This window comes from Eriocheir sinensis, chromosome 37 (genome assembly GCF_024679095.1).
Source record: "Eriocheir sinensis breed Jianghai 21 chromosome 37, ASM2467909v1, whole genome shotgun sequence".
NCBI classification, from domain to species: domain Eukaryota; kingdom Metazoa; phylum Arthropoda; class Malacostraca; order Decapoda; family Varunidae; genus Eriocheir; species Eriocheir sinensis.
The window spans coordinates 10,666,298-10,689,903 of record NC_066545.1 but is presented as its reverse complement, the minus strand read 5'-3'; the positions used below and the strand labels follow the sequence as shown (position 1 = coordinate 10,689,903).

The following is a 23,606-nucleotide window of genomic DNA, read 5'->3' as shown; positions in this document are numbered from 1 at the left end:
ACGATCTCTCTCTCTGGTTCTGCTCGTGGAGGGTGTGCAAAAAGGGGTGCGATAGGCGTATACGTGATCTCTTCGTTCTATCCCATTCTCCTCTTCCACCTCGTCATCCCTGGTCCTGAGTGGTGATCTAGCCCTGTTCACTTCAGTTTTTGTTTTTATTGGACGGTTTCTCTCTGGTTTGCTTATGGTGGAATGTACAAAGAGGTGTGGTTGCGTACACAATCCCCGTTCTATCCCATTCTCCTCTTTTACCTCGTCATCCCTGTTCCTGAGTGATGATCCAGCCAAGTTCAATTCAGTTTTTTTTTTCATTGGACGATTTCTCTCTGGTTCTTCTTCTGGAGGGTGTGCAAAAAGGGTGTGGTATTCGTACGTGATCTCCCTTCTGCTTTTCCACCTCATCTCCCTTGCTCCGAAGTGATGATCCAGCCCAGTTCACTTCAGTTTTTGTTTTTATTGAACGATCTCTCTCCGGTTCTTCTTGTGGAGGGTGTGCCGAAGGGGTGTGGTGGGCGAACGTGATATCCACTCTATCCACTCTTCTCTTCCACCTTTTCATTCCGGCTCCGAAGTGATGATCCACCCCAGTTCACTTCAGTTCAGTTTTTTTTTTTTATGGGACGATCTCTCTCTGGTTCGTCTTCTGGAGGGTGTGCCGAAGGGGTGTGGTGGGCGAACGTGATATCCACTCTATCCACTCTTCTCTTCCACCTCTTCATTCCTGTTCCTGAGTGATGATCCAGCCAAGTTCAATTCAGTTTTTGTTTTTATTGGACGATCTCTCTCTGGTTTTGCGGCGTGTGGAGGGTGTGTCGAAGGGGTGTGGTGGGCGAACGTGATATCCACTATCCACTTTCCTCTTCCACCTCGTCTGCCTTGCTCCTGAGTGCCGTTTCAGCCCACTCGCGCGGTGATGGCTGTGGCTGTGACGAGAGGCAAGGCAATGGTTGTGGTTGTTTTCTCCTCGTTGTTTTCTATCCCTGCAGCACGGGAACCTCCTCCTGGCCCTGATACGGACGTTGGCATTCGGAATAAAAAAAAAAAAAAAATAATGTGTAGCCAATTAGCGGACTTTATTTTCTTAGCGCTCTATATTTTCGTTTTATTTCCGCCCTTGAACTGCTTCCTTTGCTGTAAAAAAAAAAAAAAAAAAAAAAAAACGATATAGACTTTGGCATTCTAGTGTGTAAAGTAATGATGCTGTTACTTTTTTTTTTTTTTTTTTTTTTTGACGGTAAAGGAAGCATTTCAAGGGCAAACTCAGAACGAAAAACATACACAAACAAACACCCGCTAAGCACTGTCCCTAGAAAAGTAAACACAAGCGCGTCTATTATAGCTGCCTCACGCCTGCTCTTGTGGTGGTTGTGGCGTCTATGGCTGGGTCAGTGGCTTCGGTTCTTGTGTCTATAGTGATTTTTTTCTAGACGCTGCAGGAAGGGTCATCAGCTGTGTTTCGCCGCGTTCACAGTGGTGGCACCCGCGCTCTGTCGAGGTGGTCACGTGCTGGTGGGTGAGTTAAGGCTTCATGTCACGTCTGCCCCGCTTACCTGGACCTACCTGGGATGTTGATGTTGATGTTGATTGATGGTTGTGGTGTGTGGCGTGTCTTTCTTACGCGTGGTGTAGCATAGCGGTTTTTATTTACTTATTTATTTACTGTCACGTCTGCTCTGCTTACCTGGACCTACCTGGACTTACCTGGGATGTTGATGTTGATGTTGATGGATGGCTGAGATGTGTGGCGTGTTCTGTCTTATGTGTGGAGTAGCATAGTGGTTATTGTTTTTTGTTGTTGTTGTTTTTGGAGTTTTTTACGATGCGGTTTCTCTGGCAGTGTGGGTAGTTTGCAGTCTGGTTCTGGTGTGGTCAGGTTCTTGTTCTGATTCGGTTCTATTGCGGTCAAGTTCTTTTGCTACTGGGATTTTTTTTTTTTTTTTTTTTTTTGGAGTTTTTTGCGATGCGGTTTCTCTGGCAGTGTGGGTATTTTGCAGGCAGGTTCCGTTATTGTGATGCGGTTCTTGTGATTCGGTTCTCTTGCGGTCAAGTTCTTTGGCTATTGGGATTTGCGGTCCGGTTCTTTAGCAGCTCGGTTATTCAACTTATTCTGCGGTCCGGTTCTTTAGCTCTGCGGTTCTCTTGCGGTACAGGTATTTTGCGGTCTGGTTCTTTTGTGGTGCGTGTATTTTGCAGTGCGGCCTTTTTGCAGTGATTAGAAAATAGTAATAAAAAGAATGATGTTAAAATCTTACCAAATGTACTTCTACCAACCAAGCTCTCCATGTCATTACTATTGCCTCGTGTCGTGTTACTTCGCGCCCTGTTTCGTTCCTCAGGTGTTATGAAAGTTCTCGCGGGCTTGCCAAATCGTACGCCTGGTGACATATGTTTGGGCAAGGTGTGAATGGATGCTTGTGAAATGAGAATGATGTGCAAGAGTAAGAATATGAATAAGAATTAGAGAAAGAATAAGAGTAAAAACGAGAGTAAGAATATGAATAAGAATAAGAATAGGAGTAAAAACGAGAGTAAGAAAATGAATAAGAATAAGAATAGGAGTAAAAACGAGAGTAAGAAAATGAATAAGAATAAAAATAGGAGTAAAAACGAGAATAAAAAAATGAATAAGAATAAGAATAGGAGTAAAAACGAGAGTAAGAAAATGAATAAGAATAAAAATAGGAGTAAAAACGAGAGTAAGAAAATGAATAAAAATAAGAATAGGAGTAAAAACGAGAGTAAGAAAATGAATAAGAATAAGAATAGGAGTAAAAACGAGAGTAAGAAAATGAATAAGAATAAGAATAGGAGTAAAAACGAGAGTAAGAAAATGAATAAGAATAAGAATAGGAGTAAAAACGAGAGTAAGAAAATGAATAAGAATAAAAATAGGAGTAAAAACGAGAGTAAGAAAATGAATAAAAATAAGAATAGGAGTAAAAACGAGAGTAAGAAAATTAATAAGAATAAGAATAGGAGTAAAAACGAGAATAAGAAAATGAATAACAATGAGAGTAAGAATAATAATGAGTAAACATAATTTGAGGAAAGATTTTTACGAATAATAATAATAATCTTTTCCTCTATGGTTTGAGAAAGAGTTGTATGGCTATTATTTTTTTTTTTTCTCCATCGCTTAAGGAAAGATTTTTATGGGTAGTATTAACCTCTTTTCTTTATACCTTAAGGAAAGATTTGTATGGGTATTAATTTTCTCACTTTTTCTGTAGTAAAGGAAAGATTTGTATGGGTGTTATAATTGATTTTTTTTTATTATCTGATGCAAGATTTGTCAGTTTATTACTTATGGGTATTTCTACTTTCTTCTCGCTACTCAATTTTTTACTCTTTGCTGGAAAAAAAACACTTAACCGGCTTTTTTGTTACTTGTTTTTGCTTTGCCCTTGAGATGCTTCCCCTGCCTTAAAAAAAAACCTAATCTCCTTTTCTCTCCCTTCAGCGTTGGCGGTGTTCGCGTGTGCCGGGTGGGCGCCCCTGGGTCTGGCACGTCACCCCGCCCCCCCTGCCCCCCGCCGCGACGCCTCCTCCAAGCGACACCCCGCCCCGTCACCCCCGCCCCCCGCCCAGGCACCCCACGGAGAGGACAACCCCGCCGCAACCCCGACCACTCTCTCGCCCCCCTCCTCGCCCCCCTCCGCCCCCACCACCCTCACTGATGACGCCCAGAATGATGATGCAACAAGTGCCTCCAAAGGTTCCAGCGGCGCCGTGGTTGGTCACGTGACTCTGCCCTCCACGAGTATTGAACATGTCACTCCCAGACCTATTGATGACGTCACTCCTAAACCTATAGACGTCACTCCTATGGCAATAGATGACGTAACCCCTAGGCCTATAGATGAAGTAACAACTGAACCTATTGATGGCGTCACTCCTAGGCCTGTAGATGTCAGTCCTAGGCCTATTGATGACGTAACTCCTGAACCTATAGAAGTAACTCTTGAACCTATAGATGCAGTAACTCCTAGGCCTACAGATGACGTCACTGAATCTATAGACGCCAGAACAGAAGCCTTTGACTCTACCACTATAGATGCCAGAACCGATGCCACTGACCTCACTATAGATGCAGAAACCGAAGCCACTGACCCCTCTATAAACACCAGAACCGATACAACAGACCCCACTATAGATGCCAGAACCTATACCACCGATCACACTATAGATGACGGAACCGTTACCACTGACCCCTCTATAAACACCAGAACAGATACAACAGACCCCACTATAGATGCCAGAACCTATACCACTGATCCCACTATAGATGACGGAACCGATGCCAATGACCCCAGCACAATAGACACCACAACAAACACAACCACCATCACTGACTTCAACAGCATCCAACCCCTCATATCCCCCCTCCACAACAGCATCATAGGAGGGGGTGAGGAGGTGGTGGGTGATGATGGCGATGGTGGTGGGGGGTTGGTGAAGGTGGGGGGCGATCCGGAGCAGGAGAAGGAGGACGAGGTGGGGGATAAGGAGCTGTACGAGGCGGTGGTGAAGAGTATGGCGGAGTGGCACCTCAGAAGACTGGCCAAGATGAGGTGAGAGAGAGAGAGAGAGAGAGAGAGAGAAACCCTGAAGAATTATGACCTCACTATTAATATTTTCTCTATACCTTCCTTCTAAAATCCTCCATGGAAAGACAAAAAGCCTGAGAGAGAGAGAGAGAGAGAGAGAATTATGACCTCACAATTAATATTTTCTCTATACCTTCCTTCTAAAATCCTCCATGGAAAGACAAAAGGCCTGAGAGAGAGAGAGAGAGTTGTTTTTCCTGTTCTTACTTGTGTCTCTTTGTATTGTTGTTTTTTTCAGTAATTTTCTCGTGCGTAGTTCAAACATTTTTTATTTATTTCTTTTATCGCACGACTCCTCAGGTTTTTGTTTTCTTGTGTATTTTGTTTTATTTTGTTTATTCATTTTTTTTGTTGTATTTCACTTTTATCTTTTCATTTTCAATATTTTTTTTTCTTTCTTCATTATTATTATTTTTTTTGTGTGTGTACCGTTGTGGCTATTCCATGCTGCCTACACTTTCCTCCCTACACACACACACACACACACACACACACACACACACTTCCGTCTCTGTGTGTGTATGTTGTTGCCACACAGATGGTCATTGCGTCATGTGTACGTACGCCATCCCTGTGTGTGTGTGTGTGTGTGTGTGTGTGTGTGTGTGTTGGTTCTCATGTGCCTTGTCTTCCGTGTAGGCAAAGGATGACTTAGTAGTATAGGTATTCACACACACACACACAACACACACACACACACACACATTCCCAACGTTACTGTCTCATGTCCGTTTGTCACACTCTGTTTACACTAACTACTACACACACACACACACACACACACACACACACTCACACTCACATTCCCCTCTTCACCGCCACCATCACCACCGCCACCATCACCATACCTTCACGCTACACATTCCAACACCACTACTTAGGATCACACACCTTTCATACTCGACCTCCTTATCAACCTTATACAGCAACACCTTTTTTCCTTAACCTTATACATCTTTTTGTACTTTATCACCTCTCCTCTTGGCCTGTGTTCCTGATCTTATGTATAATTGATCTCCCCTTCTTCATGACCTTATTGAATTGAACTCCCCTCTCTCGACCTTATAGAATTGAACTCCCCTCTTTCTTTGACCTTATCATTAAACTCTCCTCTTTCATAACTTTATATAATTTAATTCCCCTCCTTCCTGACCTTATATAATTGAACTCCCCTTTTCCGTGACTTTATAATCATGCTCCCCTTCCTTCCCTGACCTTATACTTCAACGCCTCTTCTCGATAACCTCATACCTTGTCCTTATACCTCACCCCCTGACTCCGTGTTCCAGGCAGGGTCACCGGCAGAAGAGGGACGAGGAGGTGGTTTGCTACAAGGACCTGGGCTGCTTCAGGGACGAGGGGCCCTTTGACTACCTCGACCTGCTGCCCTCCCCGCCCGAAGAGGTGTGTATGGGGGAAGGGATGGGGGTGAGGGGGGAAGGGGTGAGGGTAGGAGGAGGAGGAGGCATGGGGAGAGAAGGAATAGGATATGGGATGGGAGAAAGAGGATATATAGAAAAGATAACAAGTAGAGGTTGAAATAATGGGGAGGGGATGGGGAGGGGTGAGAAGGGGAAGGGGGGAGGAGGATGGGGAGGCCTGGGGAGAGGAGGAATGGGATAAAGGATGGGAGGAGGAGGAGGGGGAGGTATGGGAAAGGTAACGGATAGAAGTTGAAATAAAAGGGAAGGGATGGGGGAAGGAGGAAGGTATGGGAGAGGTAGGTCTAGAGGGTGAAGGGATGGGAATGAGGGGATGGGGGAGGGTGTAATTTAATCAGGGTTTCAGTATGTGTATTCAGTTTTTAGTGTGTTTATTTAGGTCGGTATTACAAGACACTTCCGCTTCTCACATCATCTATTTCTAAAGGTCAAAGAGGGGGTCAATCGGGTTCTAATGAGTGTTTCTTCAGGTTCATGGTACAGAGGAAGGGTCACACTACCACCAGGGTCATAAAACTACTCCTGGAAATGCCCACAACTCCTACGAAAGCCTTGTCAAATAGCTCTTCTTGGGAGGCGAATTTTTTTTATAATACGACCATTTAGTCTCCTTATATTCTTCTGCATCCTATAATAGTTTGTGTATCATTGTGTATAAGTGGATGAGTATGTGTTAAGTTTGAATCGAAGTGTTTTTTGTTGTCAGTGTGTGCGTGTGTGGGTGGGTGGATGGATTCTTTTTTTTTTTTTTTTTACAGCAAAGGAGACAGTTCAAGGGCGTAAACAAAAATAAATCAATAATGAAAAATAAAGGCCGCTACTTACTGTTCCTGAATAGAGTACAGAGGAGTGGCCAAAAAGAGAGAGGGTGTGGGTGTAATTCTATAGGAGGGCATTTTTTTCTTCCTCTTTCATTTTTTTTTCTCTCTCTCTCTCCCTCTCTAGTTGTATTGGTGTAACGCTTTCATCTCTTCTTTATTTTCTTCTCTCATCTTTCTCTCTCTTTCTCTCGGTCACAATCCTTTCCCTCCCCTTCTGTATTGGTTTAGTCATTTCTTCTTTTCCTCCCTCTTTCATTTTTCTCTCTCTCTTTCTCTCCCTCCTCTCCTTGTATTGGTGCAACGCTTTCATCTCTTCTTCGTTTTTCTTTTCTCTCTTCTTTCTCTCTCTTTCTCTCGGTGACAGTTTTTCCCTCCGTTTCTATATTGGTCCAGTCTTCTCTTCTTTTCCTCCCTCTTTCATTTTTCTCTCTCTCTTTCTCTCCCTCCTCTCCTTGTATTGGTGTAACGCTTTCATCTCTCCTTTGTTTTTCTTCTCTCTCTTCTTTCTTTCTCTTCCTCTCCGTCACAGTCCTTTCCCTCCGTTTCTATATTGGTTTAGTTGTCTCTTCTTTTCCTCCCTCACGTCATTTTTCTCTCCCTCCTACAATCACAGTTGTCTCTTTCTCTCTATCTCTCTCACTTTCTCTTCTGTATTTGATCTTCCTTCTATCGCACAGTTGTTGATTTTTTATTTTTTTTTTTAGTCAGCGATTTACACTCTCTATCATATTACCTCGTGACATTTATTCTTTCTTCCCGCAGTTTCTGTTTTCTCTATATATTTCTCTATTTATTTAATTTTATTTATCCCCTCTCTCTTTCCTTCTCAGATCGACCCTCGCAGTCCTCTCTCTTTCTCTCTCCCTCTCAAATCGAACTTACCTTTTCAGTCCTCTCTCTCTCTCTCTCTCCCTCTCAGATCGACCTTACCTATCCTCACAGCCCCCTCTCTCTTTCCTTCTCAGATCGACTATACCCTCGCAGTCCTCTCTCTCTCTCTCTCCCTCTCAGATCGAACTTACCTACCCTCCTAGTCCCCTCTCTCTTTCCTTCTCAGATCGACTTTACTCTCCCAGTCCTCTCTCTTTCTCTCTCCCTCTCAGATCGACCTTGCCTACTGTCACAGTCCCCTATCTCTTTCCTTCTCAGATCGACTTTACTGTCTCAATCCTCTCTCTTTCTCTCTCCCTTTCAGATCGACCTTGCCTACTCTCACAGTCCCCTATCTCTTTCCTTCTCAGATCGACTTTACCGTCTCAATCCTCTCTCTTTCTCTCTCCCTTTCAGATCGACCTTACCTACTCACAGTCCCCTATCTCTTACCTACTCAGATCGTCTGTACGCTCTCATTCCTCTCTCTTTCTCTCTCCCTTTCAGATCGACCTTACCTACTCTCACAGTCCCCTATCTCTTTCCTTCTCAGATCGACTTTACCGTCTCAATCCTCTCTCTTTCTCTCTCCCTTTCAGATCGACCTTACCTACTCTCACAGTCCCCTATCTCTTTCCTTCTCAGATCGACTTTACCTTCTCAATCCTCTCTCTCTCCCCCTCTCAGATCTAACTTACCTACCCTGACCTCTCTTTTGGCCACCTCTTTTGATTTTTTTTATAGGAGCAGTGAGTAGCGGGCTTTATTTGTTGTTGTTGTCTCCTTTTTCTTGGGCCCTTGAGCTGTCTCCTTTGTTGTAAAAAAAAAAAGTCCCCTCTCTCTTTCCTTCTCAGATCGACTTTACCCTCGCAGTTCTCTCCCTTTCTCTCCCCCTCTCAGATCAACCTTACCTACTCTCACAGTCCCCTCTCTCTTTCCTTCTCAGATCGACTTTACCTTCTCATTCCTCTTTCTTTCCTTCTCAGATCGACTTTCCTCTCTCATTCCTCTTTCTTTCCTTCTCAGATCGACTTTCCTCTCTCATTCCTCTTTCTTTCCTTCTCAGATCGACTTTCCTCTCTCATTCCTCTTTCTTTCCTTCTCAGATCGACTATACTCTCCCAGTCCTCTCTCTCTCCGTCTCGTGTCAGTCCCATCAGCCGCACGTTTACCCTCACATTCCTCTCTCCCTCCCCGTCCTCAGATCAACACCCGCTTCCTGCTGTACACGAGGGAGCGCGGGGACAAGGAGAGGGTTCTGAAGCCCCACAACATCTCCAGCATCCTCGACACCCACTACAACGTGTCCCGCCCCACCAAGCTGCTCATCCACGGCTTCGGCTCCTCCTGCTACAGCGTCTGGATCAAGGAAATGCGGGTGGCTCTTATGACCATGGTACGTGTGTGTGTGTGGGTGGGCAGGATATGGGGGCACTCTTCTCAATCCCCTTTCTTCTGGTTACTTCTCCTCTTCTTCTTCTTCCTTTTTAGTAATGTGTCCTTCTCCTCCTCCTCCTCCTCCTCTTCTTCTTTCTCCTTCTCCTGAGAGTGTGTGTGAGTGTGGGTGTTGGGGGTATGGGGACTCCACTCACTCCCTTCCTTCTAATTGTTCTTCCTCTTTTCTACTTTCTCTTCCCTCTCTCATCGTTATATGTCCTCCTTCTCCTCTTCCTCCTCCTTCTTCTTCTGTGTGTGAATGGGTAGGTTGGGTTGGGACTGTATTCATCTTTCCCTCCTTCTGGTAGTTCCTCTTCTTCTTCCTCTTCTTCCTTTTATTCCCTCTTCGTAACATCTCCTCCTTCACCTCCTCCTTTTCCTCCCACAGATGGACGTCAACATCATTTGTGTCAACTGGCAGAAGGGCGCCGAGGTCCCCAACTACGTGAGGGCCGCCAGCAACACGCGGCTGGTGGGGCGGCAGGTGGGAGAGAGAGAGAGAGAGAGAGAGAGAGAGAGAGAGAGAGAGAGAGAGAGAGAGAGAGAGAGAAAACACGTGTATGAATGAAACTTGAGTGAGAAAATAATAATCGTGATAATTCTAATGACAAAAAACAAACTATAATAACTAACATTTTTATATAACTTACTTATATTGATTTTTTTCTCTTCTTTCTATGTCTTTCCTCCTCCTCCCCCCCCCCACTCCTCCTCCTCCTCCTCCTCCTCCTCCTCTTCCTCCTTCTCCTCCTCCTCCTTCTCCTCCTCCTCTTCCTCCTCCTCCTTCTCCTCCTCCTCCTCCTCCTCCTCCTCCTCCTCCAGGTGGCGCTCTTCCTCGACACCCTCACCTCCTTCCTCAACAACTCCCTGGACGACTTTCACCTCATCGGCTTCTCCCTCGGCGCGCACGTCTCGGGTCACGCCGGGGCGAGGCTCAAGAACCTCTCCAGGATATCAGGTGAGGCTCAGTAGGGTCGGGGGGAGGGGGAGGAATACTGGCAGGGGACTTGATGAGGGGTGAGGTATTAGGTTAGGTTAGGTTAGGTTGGGAGTTGTGTTAAGGTTGTTAGGTTTGGTTATGTTAGGCTATCTCATCAGCTTGTAACATTACTTCTGCCTGGTCGTACACCCAATAAATAGCCTAAACAGTCATTATTAGTACCTCTGCATTCTCTTAGAGCCGTTTTTATTTTCTAACTAACCTTAAAATACGAATTAGATTACTTTTACACGTATGAATTGACCTCTACATTCATTGATGTTAACTTTGAACACTCTTACATCCTTTACTTTACTTCAAAACTCTTTAATATTTTCCCTATTCATTCTTACAATCATTAAATATTACCCCTACGCCTTCTTTCACCCTCTACTTTACCCCAAGACCCATTAACGCAACCTCTACACCCTCGTACACACACTTCTTATACCCTTTACTTTACATCTACTCCCCTTTACACCCATCCTTACCACCCTCAATCACCCTCACTACCCTAACACCCTCGCCCCCCACAGGTCTGGATCCCGCGGGGCCTCTCTTCGAATCCTTCTCCCCCTCGGTGCGTCTGGACCACACGGACGCTCGCTTTGTTGACGTCATCCACACCAACGCCGACTCGCTGCTCATGGGGGGCCTCGGCGCCTTCGAGCCCATGGGACACGTCGACTTCTACCCCAACGGCGGGAGGATGCAGAAGGGGTGCGCCAACCTCTTCATCGGCGGCTTCTCGGATATCCTGTGGCGTGAGTGTTGTTGTTGTTGTTGGGTTGAGTTGGGTTAGGTGGGTTGGGTTGGGGTTAGGTTGGGTTGGGTTGAGTTGGAGTGTGTTTGGAGTGGTTAAGGGTTGTTTTTTGGTTAGGTTGGGTTGGGTTGGGGTGTGATTGGAATTGAGATGGTTGAGGGTTGTCTTTGGTTAGATTGGGTTAGGGTTGATTTAGGCTTTTTAGGGTTTGTTTGGGATGTGTTTGGGAGACTTTGGTTTAGGTTTTTGGGGGTTATGGTTGGATTAGAGCATATGTAAGGTTGACTACGTGTGTGTGTCTGTATTTATGTGATTTTTGGTGAGGGGAGGGAAGGGAGGAAGGTTTTTATAAGGGGTTCTATAAATGTGTGTCTTGCTTTTCTTGTCTGTCTGTTTCTTTCTATGTTCAGTCCATAAATCCTCGTCTGCTTATTTCTCTGTATATCTGCCTACACACCTGCGTGACTCCATGTAAACCAACTCATAACAAGCACACCTGTCTATGTTCGGTATTATAAGACACTTTGGGTTCTCACATCAGCTATTTCTAAAGGTCAAAGGGGGGGTCAGTCGGGTTCTAATGAGTGTTTCTTCAGGTTTGCGGTACAGAGGAGGGGTCAAACTACCATCAGGGTCATAAAACTACTCCTGGAAATGCCCACAACTCCTAAGAAAGCCTTGTCAAATAGGTGTTCTTGGGCGACGAGATGTCTTATGATACCACCCATTATATAAGTCCACCTGCCTCGCCCACAGCCACGGAGGGAGACGGTCGCTACCTGTGCAATCACCGGCGGGGCTACAAGTATTACCTGGACTCCGTGGCGCCCGTGTGTCGCTTCCCCGCCTTCGTCTGCCGGGACTACGAGACCTTCCTGCAGGGCGACTGTTTCCCGTGCCAGGGCTGCGGCAACATGGGCTACTTCGCGAACCAGGCGGAGGGGCGCGGCCAGCTGTACCTCGTCACCAGGGACACCGAGCCCTTCTGCGGTAGGTGGTGATGATGGTGGTGGTGGTGACGAAGGCGATGAAGGTGCAGGAGTGGTGATGGTGGTTGTAGTGGTGAAGATGGTGTTGCTGAGATGGTGAATGATGAGGAAAAGAAGAAGGAGAAGAGGAAGGAGGAAGATGAAGCTAAAGGCTGTGGTGGGTATTGGCAGAAGTTATGATGATAGTGAAAAAAAAAAGGACTAAGAGGAGAAGTAAGAGTTAAAGAAAATGGTGAAGGTAGGAGTCGTGAAAAAGGAAGTAGAGGAGTAGAAGAAGCGCAAGAAAAAAAAGAAGAATCATGAGAAGGGAGAGTGGGAGAAGGAAGAAGAGGAAAAGTAGTGGTAAGAAGGGAAAGGAGAAAGTAGAATAGGTGAAGGAGGAAGATATATAGGATTAGGAGGAGGGAAAGTGGCAGAAAAGAGGAACGAGGAATGATGATGAAGGAGGAAGAGAAGGAGGAGGTAGGGAAGATAAGAGAGTAAGGTGAAATAAAGAGAATAATGATAAAAGAGGAAGAGAAGTAGAAGGAAGAGAAATTGAGAAAACGAAGCATGATAAAGAAAGGAGTAGGAGAAGGAGGAAGAAGACGAGAAAAGAGAGTAAGCTGAGATTTAAAGGAATGTTCGTTATCTCCTGTTCCCTCTCTTCTTCCGTATAAGGAGACGACCATCGAGGTGAATAAAGATTAGGCAAGTAATATTCACACTCGCGAACACACACACACACACACACACACACACACACACACACACACACACACACACACACACACACACACACACACACACACACTCTTATTATGTGTGTGTGTGTGTGTGTGTGTGTGTGTGTGTGTATTATTATTATTATTATTATTATTATTATTATTCCTGATGTTATTGTTTCATACTTTCTTTGCTCTTTCTTTCTACAAACTATTTTTTTTCTTCTCCTTTTCCCTTTTCATAACATCATCTTTACCTTCCTTTTCCTTCCCATCCCTTCCCTTCCCTTCCTTTCTATTCCTTTTCCTTCCCTTCCCTTCCTTTATATTCCTTTCCCTTCCCCTCTCTTTTCTTCCTTTTCCTTCCCTTTTCTTCGATTCTTTTCTATTCCATTCCCCTCCTTTTCCCTTCCCTTCCTTTCCCTTCCCTTCCTTTCCCTTCTCTTCCTTGCCATTTCCATTCCCCTCCATTCCTTTCCCTTCCCTTCCTTTCCCTTCTCTTCCTTGCCATTTCCATTCCCCTCCATTCCTTTCCCTTCCCTTCCATTTAATGCCTTTCCCTTTCTTCTCCGTGCCTTCCCATACATTATCTTCCCTTCCCTTCCCTTCCCTTGCCTATGAAGTAACCCTTTCTCATTTACCCATTAGATGAAGCATTTTCGCTCCCTTGCCCAACCCTTCCCCATTCTCTGCCTACCTGACCACCTTTCTCCATTAATTCACCTTCCTCCTCTTGCAACACTTCCTCTTTTTCTTTCTCTCCCCCGCACTAACCTCTCCCTTCCCCTTGCTTTCCCCTCGACATTCCTCCCTGGCTAAATTTCTAACTTTCCCCTCCCATGTGTATACCTAACCATTGCTTAATTTTCCTGTATTTTCGTGAATCATACCTGTAGTCCCTTTGAATTACCTTTTTTTTCTAATTATTCTCTCCCTTCTTCGCCTTCGTAGAATCCAAATTGCTTCTCTCTTATGCATTCGTTCATCAAAGCCTTCCTCTCGTTACTATTTTCCTTCGTTAATTATTCCTGTATCCCTTTGAATTACCTTTTTTTTCTAATTATTTTCTCCCTTCTTCGCCTTCGTAGAATCCAAATTGCTTCTCTCTTATGCATTCGTTCATCAAACCTTTCCTGTAGTGTCCATTTTCCTACGTTAATTGTTCCTGTACTCCTTCCAAATTACCTTTTTTCTAATTATTCTCTTCCTTGTTCGCCTTCATAGAATCCAAATTGCTTCTCTCTTATGCATTCGTTCATCAAAGCCTTCCTCTCGTTACTATTTTCCTTCGTTAATTATTCTTGCACTCCTTTCGAATTGCCTTTTTCTAATCTTTCTCTTCCTTATTTGGCTTTGTAGAATCATAATTGGTTCTTCTATATGCATTCCTTCATCAAACCCTTCCTCTAGTAACCATTTTCCTACGTTAATTATTCCTGCACTCCTTTCGAATTACCTTTTCTAATCATTCTCCTCCTTATTTGGCTTTCCAGAATCATAATTGGTTCTTTTATATGCATACAAACCCTTAGTTCTTTATACCGTCTCTTCAAGTTATCTTTTTCTAGTCATGCTCTTCTTCAGTTTACTTTATATTCTACTAATTCCTTCTTCTTGCTGTCTGTTCCTAATTCTTCTTTTCCAATTTTCACCTTTACAAAGTCATAATTGCTTCTCCTATATGCATACAAACCCTTAGTTCTTTATACTGTCTCTTCTAGTTATATTTTTTCTTTTTCAGTTAACTTTTTATACTATCTCTAAATCCATTCTTCTTGCTGTCTGTTCCTAATTCTTCTTTCCCAAATTTCACCTTTACAAAGTCATAATTGCTTTTCCTATATACATACAAACCCTTAGTTCTTTATACTGTCTCTTCTAGTTATATTTTTTCTTCTTCAGTTAACTTTTTATACTATCTCTAAATCCATTCTTCTTGCAGTCTCTTCCTAATTCTTCTTTTCCAAATTTCACCTTTACAAAGTCATAATTGCTTCTCCTATATGCATACACAAATCCGTACTTATTCATATTGGCTCTTCCTTTAGTTACCTTTCTAATCATCATCTTCCCTATTTTACTTTTACAACATTATAATCACTTCCATCTACCTCCAAACCCATACATCATACCTCCTCCTCCTCCTCCTCACTACCTTCTCGTAATCATGCAAATATAGACCCTCTTCTCCTTCCCTTCCACCTCTCCTTTCTCTCTCTCGCCCTTCCTCTCCATACATATTAATGCTCCTAACTGATTCTGCCTTTCCTTGCCTTCCCTCATCACCTCTTCAACCTTGCTAATAGTTGCCATCACTCCCTCCTCCTTTCTCCTCCTTCATTCAGTTTCCTCCCTACCACTCCTTCCTTCTTCTCCCCAACACTACTCCCTCCTATACCTCATCTCCCCTTCTCCACCAACACTTCTCACCGAACTAACTCGACTCACCTCTTTCCACTCTCCCACACTACTCCGTCAACTAACTTTACTCCCTTGCTCCTTTTCCCACTCCCACACAACTCCGTCAGTTAACTCCACTCCCGTCTGTGTCTCTTCCCTCACAACCACGCTACTCCAACTATACCCACTCCCTCACTACAAACACTACTCACCGCTCTAACTCTTCTCCCTCCTGTACCTCACCTCTCCTCCTCTAGCATTACCTCACTTACTCTTCTCCTTCCCTCTCCTTCCACCACGAACCTCACTAACTCTTCTCCTTCCCCCTCCTTCCACCACGAACCTCACTAACTCTTCTCCATCCCCCTCCTTCCACCACGAACCTCACTAACTCTTCTCCTTCCCCCTCCTTCCACCACGAACCTCACTAACTCTTCTCCTTCCCCCTCCTTCCACCACGAACCTCACTAACTCTTCTCCTTCCCCCTCCTTCCACCACGAACCTCACTAACTCTTCTCCTTCCCCCTCCTTCCACCACGAACCTCACTAACTCTTCTCCTTCCCCTCCTTCCACCACGAACCTCACTAACTCTTCTCCTTCCCCTCCTCCTTCCACCACAGACCTCACTAACTCTTCTTCCCCCTGCTTCCCCCTCCTTCCACCACGAACCTCACTAACTCTTCTCCTTCCTCCCTTCCACCACCTCACTAACTCTTGGTCCCGGCACTCCTTCCACCCAACCAGCCGAGCCCGTCACCACCTATGGACGTCTTGACATCACCTTCATAGCGGCCGACGGCATCAACGAAACTCTCCGCCTGACGCAGTGAGTGATGGCCGCCTCTCTCTCTCTCTCTCTCTCTCTCTCTCTCTCTCTCTCTGCCGTTTCGTCTTTCCATGGCGTAGAAGAAAGGAATGTACGAAGAAAACGCGTTAATGGTGTGAGGTTATCTTTGTAAGCGTCTCTCTCTCTCTCTCTCTCTCTCTCTCTCTCTCTCTCTCTCTCTCTCTCTCTCTCTCTCTCTCTCTCTCTCCGATATACAGATAGGAATATGCTATACACGTAAGAGATAGCATAATTCAAGACAGGCAGATAGACAGACAGACAAACAGACTCCTTAGCGAAATGAGACACTGAATACTTTGAGGAGAATGTAGATATATAGATAGATGAGATTAGATAGATAGATAGATGGAATGATAGACAGGTAGATTAGATGATAGACAGATACATTGATTGACAGATTGATAGAGCTAGAGAGAGCTTGATTGACTGATTGATGGATTGACAGATAAAGTACGTCCCCAGCGATTAAATTTCCCTTATATAATTGAGCAAAATAATGATGACAACGGACCAAGGAAATAAAACCAGATAATTCGACAACAGACATCAGAGAGAGAGAGAGAATGATGGGAAACTGGGAGGAAGCTAGAGAGAAGAGTTTAATTGGCTGCGACATAATTACAGCGTAGGGCGTCACCCGCTAACTTAAGGAACCGTTAAATAGAACACGGTGACGACGCGCCTCTGCTCATGAAATAGAGTAATGAATAACTCTCTCTCTCTCTCTCTCTCTCTCTCTCTCTCTCTCTCTCAGTAACGAGGCCGGACGAGATGGAATGTGTAGTCCGACGCTAAACCATTTTTGTGTTACGTTAAGTTAGTTTAGGTGTGTGTGTGTGTGTGTGTGTGTGTGTGTGTGTGTGTGTGTGTGTGTGTGTGTAAAGGACCCATACTCTTCTTTTTTTTCTTTCTTTAGGGTGATCATTTGCATAGTGAAGGGTAAAGGTAAGGTACGTCTTTTACGGTCTCTCTCTCTCTCTCTCTCTCTCTCTCTCTCTCTCTCTCTCTCTCTCTCTCTCAGCACTTTTCTTCTCCATTATTTCCGCCATTTTTTCTCCTCCCTCAATCTCTCCATCATTTTTCTTTTATTATCTCCCTTTCCTCCTTTCCTCCCTCCCTTATTTCCTCCTTTTCCTCCTCCTCCTTTTACCTCCCTTATTTTCTTTCCTATCTACTACCTAATTTCTTACCTCCTACTCTTCTTCCTGTCTTCGTCTGTTTTTCCTCTTTTCTTTCTTTTCCTCCTTCTCCTTCTACTTCCCTTCTTTTCTTTCCTATCTACTACCTAATTTCTTACCTCCTACTCTTCTTCCTGTGTTCGTCTGTTTTTCCTCTTTTCTTTCTTTTCCTCCTCCTTCTCTTTCTCCTCCCTGTCCTCCGTCTCCGTATTTATCTAGTGTGAGCCTTTTCTCTCTTCCTCTCTCCCTCTCTCCCTCTGCCTCTTTCCTTTCCCTCACGTAACCTCCCTTCTGAATCTTCATTAAACTCCATTCCTTTCCAACGATGCTTCACTTCTTGTTTTCTTTCCTTCCTTCCTACCTTTCTTTCTTCCTTCCTGATTTTTTTTCTTCTCTGTCCCTCCCTTTTTATTTCCCTTTTTGCCTCTTCTTGTCTTCATTGTTTCCTTATCTTCGTTCCTTCTTTCTTTCCTCTCTTAGTTCCCATTTTGTGTCTCTTCCCTTCTCTTCTCTTCTTTGCAGCCTTCCTCCCTTCCTTCTTGCTATATTCCTTCTTTACTTACTATTTTACCTTTCTTCCTCAATTCATTTCGTCTTTCCTTCATTTAAATCCACCTTTCTCCTTAATCCCGCCTTTGCTGCTTCTAACAAACATTAACCACTGCCTCTTACTATCATACCAGCAACCATCTCAACCACCCTAACGCTCACCCTCACAGCAGTACCGCCACCATCAGGCATTTCACTCATCCCATCCCGTCCCTTATGAGACACCTCGTGCGTACCCCATATTCTCCTCTCTTTATCCCCCTTTCATCTTTATTGCCGTCTTATAGCTTATCTACGGTGTTTTTTCCCCATTACTCTTCTTTTTTCTCACTTTTTCGTTACCTCTCAACTTCGTCTCTATATTATGCTTTTTTTTTCTCCTATACCTCTTTTTCTTTTCGGTTCTTGCTTTCCATTAATTTTTACTAAACTAATTTCCGTTCTTTTGTATCTTCACACTCTTCTCTCTTCGTCGCCTCTTTTCACAGCCTTTTTACACACTCATGGCTTCCTCTTCTTCCTCTTCCTCCTTCTACGCCTAGCCTGTCTCCTCTTCCTCGTCTTGTCTACATTTCTCCTCTTCATTATTTCAGCCTACTCTTCTTTCCGTGTTCGTCTGTCTTTCCTCTTTTCTTTCTCGTCTTTTCTACATCTCTCCTCTTCATTATTTCAGCCTAGTAGCTACAGTATGCTGAGGAACAATATATAAGGAAGATTCATTTTTCACACACTCTGAAAACATTACCTTACTTCCATATTCGCTGTTGGTTGTAAGAAAAGTATAATAGTAAATCTTCATCCTTCGCCATCCTACTTCACATTATCGCATCCGCAGGGGCGAGGACACCGCGCTGGAGGCTGGGGGCACCACGGTTCGCATCCTGGTGCCGCACCCCGCCCTGACGGACATCCGCGCCGTGCAGCTGCGGTACACGGCCTACCCCGGCTGGATCTACTCCGGCTTCCAGCGCTGGGCCCTCGATCAGCTCTCCCTCATGGACAGCTTCGGGAAGACGTGAGTGTTGGGGGCATGTTGGGTGTTCGGGCATGAGTGTTATTATATCGTCTATTGTGAGTGATAAGAGTATTCATCTTTTCATCTATCTACCAGTCTTCCTATTTATTCATATATCTACTATTCTACCTGTATATCTACCCATCTATCTGTCTCCACATGTCCACTCATTTCCCCACTGTCTCCTCCCCAGCATGTCGTTCTGTCACCGCGGCACCACCCTCGTCTCCGGGAAGGCTATGCACCTCTCCCTCCTGCCTGGGGAGTGTGACGCCGCCCAGGAGCCCCCCGCCAGCCCCAAGCCCCCCAGCACCGCCTCCTCCTCTCCCTCCTCCTCCCCCTCTTCCTCCTCCTCCTCCTCCCCCAACACTCCTGGAGCCCCCGCTCCTCCTCCGCCCCATGAAGGACACCCCTCGCAGTCCCCTCCTCCTCGACATCCTCCCTCACGCACTCCAGTAAAGGTATGATTTTTTTTTTTTTTTTGGGGGGGGGTGATTTTTGGATACTTTTTATTTTGTCATGTATTTTTTTTTCTTTAATCGTAAAATTGGCTTAGTTTTGGATGTGCAATATCTTGTTATATGTATTGTTTGTATTGTTCTTGCATCGAGTGAATTCGTATTATAAAAGAGGGTGTTTTTATTTTTCTCTTTAGCTCAGTCCATATGTTGGTCGTATAGTTTTGTTAAGTTTGTCATCCGTTTTTCTTCTTCTAATCCCCAATTTGTTCCTGGCGGGGTTCTTGAGCCTTCATTAATATACTTCCCTGTAGTTGCTAGCGCATTTAATCACTGATCCATAAATCTACATAAGAGTTAAAATCGGAGTACACGGAGCTTTCTGGGTAGCCAATTAACGTTGTTTACTTGTTCCTCATCTGCAGGAGGGAGATAACGAGGTGCTGGTGTCACCGTCCGGAGTCAACCTGACCCACCACCAGCTCGTCCCCACGCCCGTCATGCTGCCGGCCGAACCCCACACCCTCCTGACGCCCATGCACGCCCGCCCTGCGCTGCACGGCCCCCAGCACGACCACGAGGCACCCAACAAGGACCTCACACCCAGACCAGGCCGCCCCGAGCTATCCCAGGCTGCTCCAGGACACCACAGCAACGGGGCACCTTCTCACTCCCATCACAGCCTCGAGGCACCCAACAAGGACCTCACACCCAGGCCAGGACACGCTAAGAGACCACCTCCACCTCACCCAAGCAGTCATGGAGAACCACACGTCTCCTTGAACCACCACATCCCTCGACATCCTAGTTATTACCCCACGAACATGGCTCCGAACCTTCCTCACCCGCCTGTGAAAACCCATACCCCGAATCTCATCTCCAGTCACTTCCTTGTCACTTCTTATGGGGGATATCCCTCGCGTGAGCCCTTCAGTTCACGTCCCTCTCCCCCTGTCCCCGCCCCTGCTGTGAGTGCGGTTCCCGGCAAGGGTTGGGTGGCCGTGACCAGAGGGGAGCCTGTCAACATCATCCCTGCCCCTAATCTTGCCCAAGGACGCATCCCTCCACCTCCCCCACCTCGTTCACCTGGTGTTGTTAATTCTTCCCCTTCCACCACCTCCACCACCTCTGCCTCCACTACTACGGCCACTACTACTACTGCGTCTACTACCAAGAGAGTTCCTGCTACCAAATCTACTACTACTACAGCGACTACCACAGCTGATACGAGTACTAGCACCCCTAATGCCATCTCTTCCACCCCTACCACTACAGTCTTCACCACCAGCAAGAAGAACCACAAGACCTCCACGACTTCCACTACGCCAACCACACTCACCACCACGCCCTTGCCAACAAACACAACCACCACCACCTCAACTACCACTACCACCAATGCCACTACTGTTGAAGCCTCCACCACGAAGACCCCCACTACCACGACTACCACTACGACCACCACCACCTTCAGCACCCCAACGGAAGCTGAAGAGAGGGTTTATGTGAGCTTCGAAGTCCCGCCTAAGAGAACCGACAACGAGGAAGGATTTGGCCACGTCTTAGGTCTTGAAGCTATCCCTCACTCCTTGTCCCTCCCTGCCAGACCCCCTCACGGCCCTCCCCCACCGCACCCCCACCTCACCCCTCTCCTCTACACCAACAGTCTCATCGATGGGGAAGTGCCGGAAAGAGAAAGAGCTCGGGCCCTCTCCCTCTCCTTCCCCCTCCCTCAGTCCCTTCCCCACCCCCACCTCCATACTCCTCCCCCCCACCGTTTCCAGCCTCCAGCCCCCGTTTATGTTCCCCAGACGTGGGTGAGATCCGGCCAGCAACCCCAGTCACCACAACCCCCAGTTCCTCATTCCCTACCGACCTCGAACGCCCAGTCTCCAGACCCACACAAAGTCCTTAGACCTCAACCCCAGTTCTCTGCAAACCCCCCAGACCAGTCCCCACCACTACAAGGCCCACGCGGTCAGCTCATATCACCTAGAGGTCCCCAGCTACGCCCAGGTCCAGGTCCCCAGTTTGTCTCAGTCCCTAGACCCCAGCCTCAACCATCTCAAAGTTCCCAGTCCCAAGGAGTCCCAGATTCCGTACCCCAGCAAACCCAAGAAACCCAGGTCCGGTTTCAGCCCCATACATTCCGAACCCCAGAACTTAGACCCCAGTCCTCGTCAAATCCAGGTCCTCAGAGCCCATCAGACCCTCTTTCACAGTCCTCACGCCGATCGGACTCTCAGCCACAAATTTCAGCCCACGTGAGTCCCAAGACGCATTCCCTGGCAACGTCAAATCCCCTCCCCCAGCCCCAGCCCCGACCTCGACCCCGCCCAGCACCAAGTCCGCAACCCCAGCCAGTGTCAGCAAGACCTCAACCCCAGCGACAGCCTCAACCACAGCTTCAAGTTCATTCCAACCCACAGTCTCAACTCCAGCCCCAGCCCCAGTCAAAGCCCAATCAGCCCCAGCCCCAGTCAAAACCAAGTCAACCCCACTCAAAGCCCGATCAACCCCAGTTCAAGCCACCTCCCCAGCCCCAGTCAAAGCCTCAACCCGAGTCCAATCCATCACCTCAGTCTCGGCCCCAATCCAAGCCTCAACCCCAGCCAAAGCCCAGTCAACCCGAGCAGCCCCAGTCCAAGTCTCAACCCCAGTCAAAGCCATCACCCCAGTCTCAACCCCAGTCCAAGTTACAACCCCAGTCTCCGTCCCCATCCCCGTCCCAGTCCCCGCCACCAACCTCCTCGTCCCTGCCATCCTCAAGGCTCCAGTCCCCGTCCCACGCCCCAAGTCCCCGTCCGCAGTCCCGGCCCCGCGCAGACTCGCAGCGGCGCCTCCAGCCTGGCCCCGTCTTCCTGTCACAGTCCCTGCAGCCCCCGGGACGCCACAGCAAGCCCAGCCCCGCCTCCCTCACCCCGCCTTCTTCTGGAGCTAAGACTCGATCTCAACCAACTCCCCAACCTCAGCCCCAGCCACGCCCAGGCCCAGGCCCAGAGCTCCAGCCCCAGTCCTCCACTTCTTCTCTTCCCTCCCAGTCCCTGCAGGCACCCCAGGCACCCGCCAGCCCCCCGTGTACTGATTGCCCCGCCCATAGGGAAGACCCTCGCCCCAACTCCTCCCCTGAGTGGCTCCCACCCCCTCCCCCACCTCCACCTCCGCCCCCATCTCAGTCTTGGACTCGCACCCTTTCGCCCCAGACAATCGTAGGCAGGGGTCGGGCACCCCAGCCCAGTCCATCACCTCACTGGCGGTTCCGCCCACACCCACGCCCGGACGCTGCAGCAGCCCCCAGCGCCCCTCAGCTGCACCTCTCAGCCCCCGACCCTCTGCCTCCCGATCCCCCTGAGCAACAGCAAGACCAGCAGCAGCAGGATGTAGATTCGGAGACCCGGCAGCAGCCTGACGGGGCCAGAAGGGAAACTGACCCCCCGCACAGTCCCCCCAGTCCGGACAGTCCCTCAGCTCCACTCTACGAGTACGTGCAGCTGCTGCCGCCCACCTTCAGGCGCCTGCCCAGCATAGAGCCCCAGCAACAACAGAATCAGCAGCAGCAGCCGCAGCAGCAAGAGGCCAGGCCGCAGAGCGGTCGGGGGGGATGGGGCAGGAGCATGTCCGTCCCGGGGTCTGGGGGCCGCGCGGGGATGTTCGCGCCCGTGGTGATGCATCTTCACGACCCCCGCCACGCGCGCTACATCCCTCTGCGGCACCCCCGCCGCCTCCCGCCACCCACCTGAGCCGCCGCGCGTGTGTCACCCTGTTATTTATTGAACCCCGTCCCAGTGTGTGTGTGTGTGTGTGTGTGTGTGTGTGTGTGTGTGTGTGAGAGAGAGAGAGAGAGAGAGAGAGAGAGACCAGCTGTCAGGTCGGGTCCCAGCTGGCTGTGGCCCCGCGAAAGGCACGGCTCCGTCTTTCTCTTTCCCTCTCTCTCGTTCTCCTCTTCTCTCCGTCACCACAAGAGTGCAAGCAGAGTCCCTCCCCAAACCGACTGTCATATCCATCTTGTTATTTATTGTTCTTGCTTTTTGCTGCCTCTGTTATAATTTATATATCGCTCCTTCCATTAGTATATGTTTTATTATCGACATAGTAATTATTTATGTGTGGTGTCCCCCTGCGATAGTGTATGCATCAGGTTATTGTTATGTTCTGTTGTTCATTAAACTTGTTCGTTGTAGATGCATTACTACTACTACCACTACTATTACTACTACTACTACTACTACTACTACTATTATTATTATTGTTATTTATTATCATCACCGAGGTAGTGTTGTGTGGTTACGGGGGTAGGGGAGTAGGGGGAGGGGAGGGCATGGGGCCATGGTACACCCCCTGCCCCTCCTCTCCCCGCCCCTCTACCCCTTACCCTGCTCTCGCGAGGGGAGTCACGTGATAGTAGCTGTAAACAAAACCTCTATAGCTTTTTTATAGGTGTTGGCGTCGACCCGAGAAGTGCAAACAAAAGATAACACAAAATATAACTAGGTTTGGTGAGAACACGTACTGCCAGGATGGACGTCAATAAAATTTTATATACTTGAA

General features: G+C 47.2%; 1 protein-coding gene across 1 annotated transcript in view; it reads left to right on the top strand.

Moving 5' to 3' along the window:
• Positions 1-23,606, top strand: part of LOC127008188 (TRIO and F-actin-binding protein-like) — a 68,647-nt gene extending 45,041 nt beyond the window's left edge. The window contains exons 2-12 of the mRNA XM_050879876.1: positions 3,461-4,571; positions 5,897-6,011; positions 8,945-9,136; positions 9,566-9,661; positions 10,000-10,135; positions 10,693-10,920; positions 11,676-11,919; positions 15,718-15,840; positions 18,424-18,603; positions 18,797-19,064; positions 19,487-23,606. Of these exons, the coding sequence (XP_050735833.1) occupies positions 3,461-4,571; positions 5,897-6,011; positions 8,945-9,136; positions 9,566-9,661; positions 10,000-10,135; positions 10,693-10,920; positions 11,676-11,919; positions 15,718-15,840; positions 18,424-18,603; positions 18,797-19,064; positions 19,487-22,798 (6,005 nt within the window). The 3' untranslated portion in view covers positions 22,799-23,606. The remainder of the gene's footprint in view (positions 1-3,460; positions 4,572-5,896; positions 6,012-8,944; positions 9,137-9,565; positions 9,662-9,999; positions 10,136-10,692; positions 10,921-11,675; positions 11,920-15,717; positions 15,841-18,423; positions 18,604-18,796; positions 19,065-19,486) is intronic.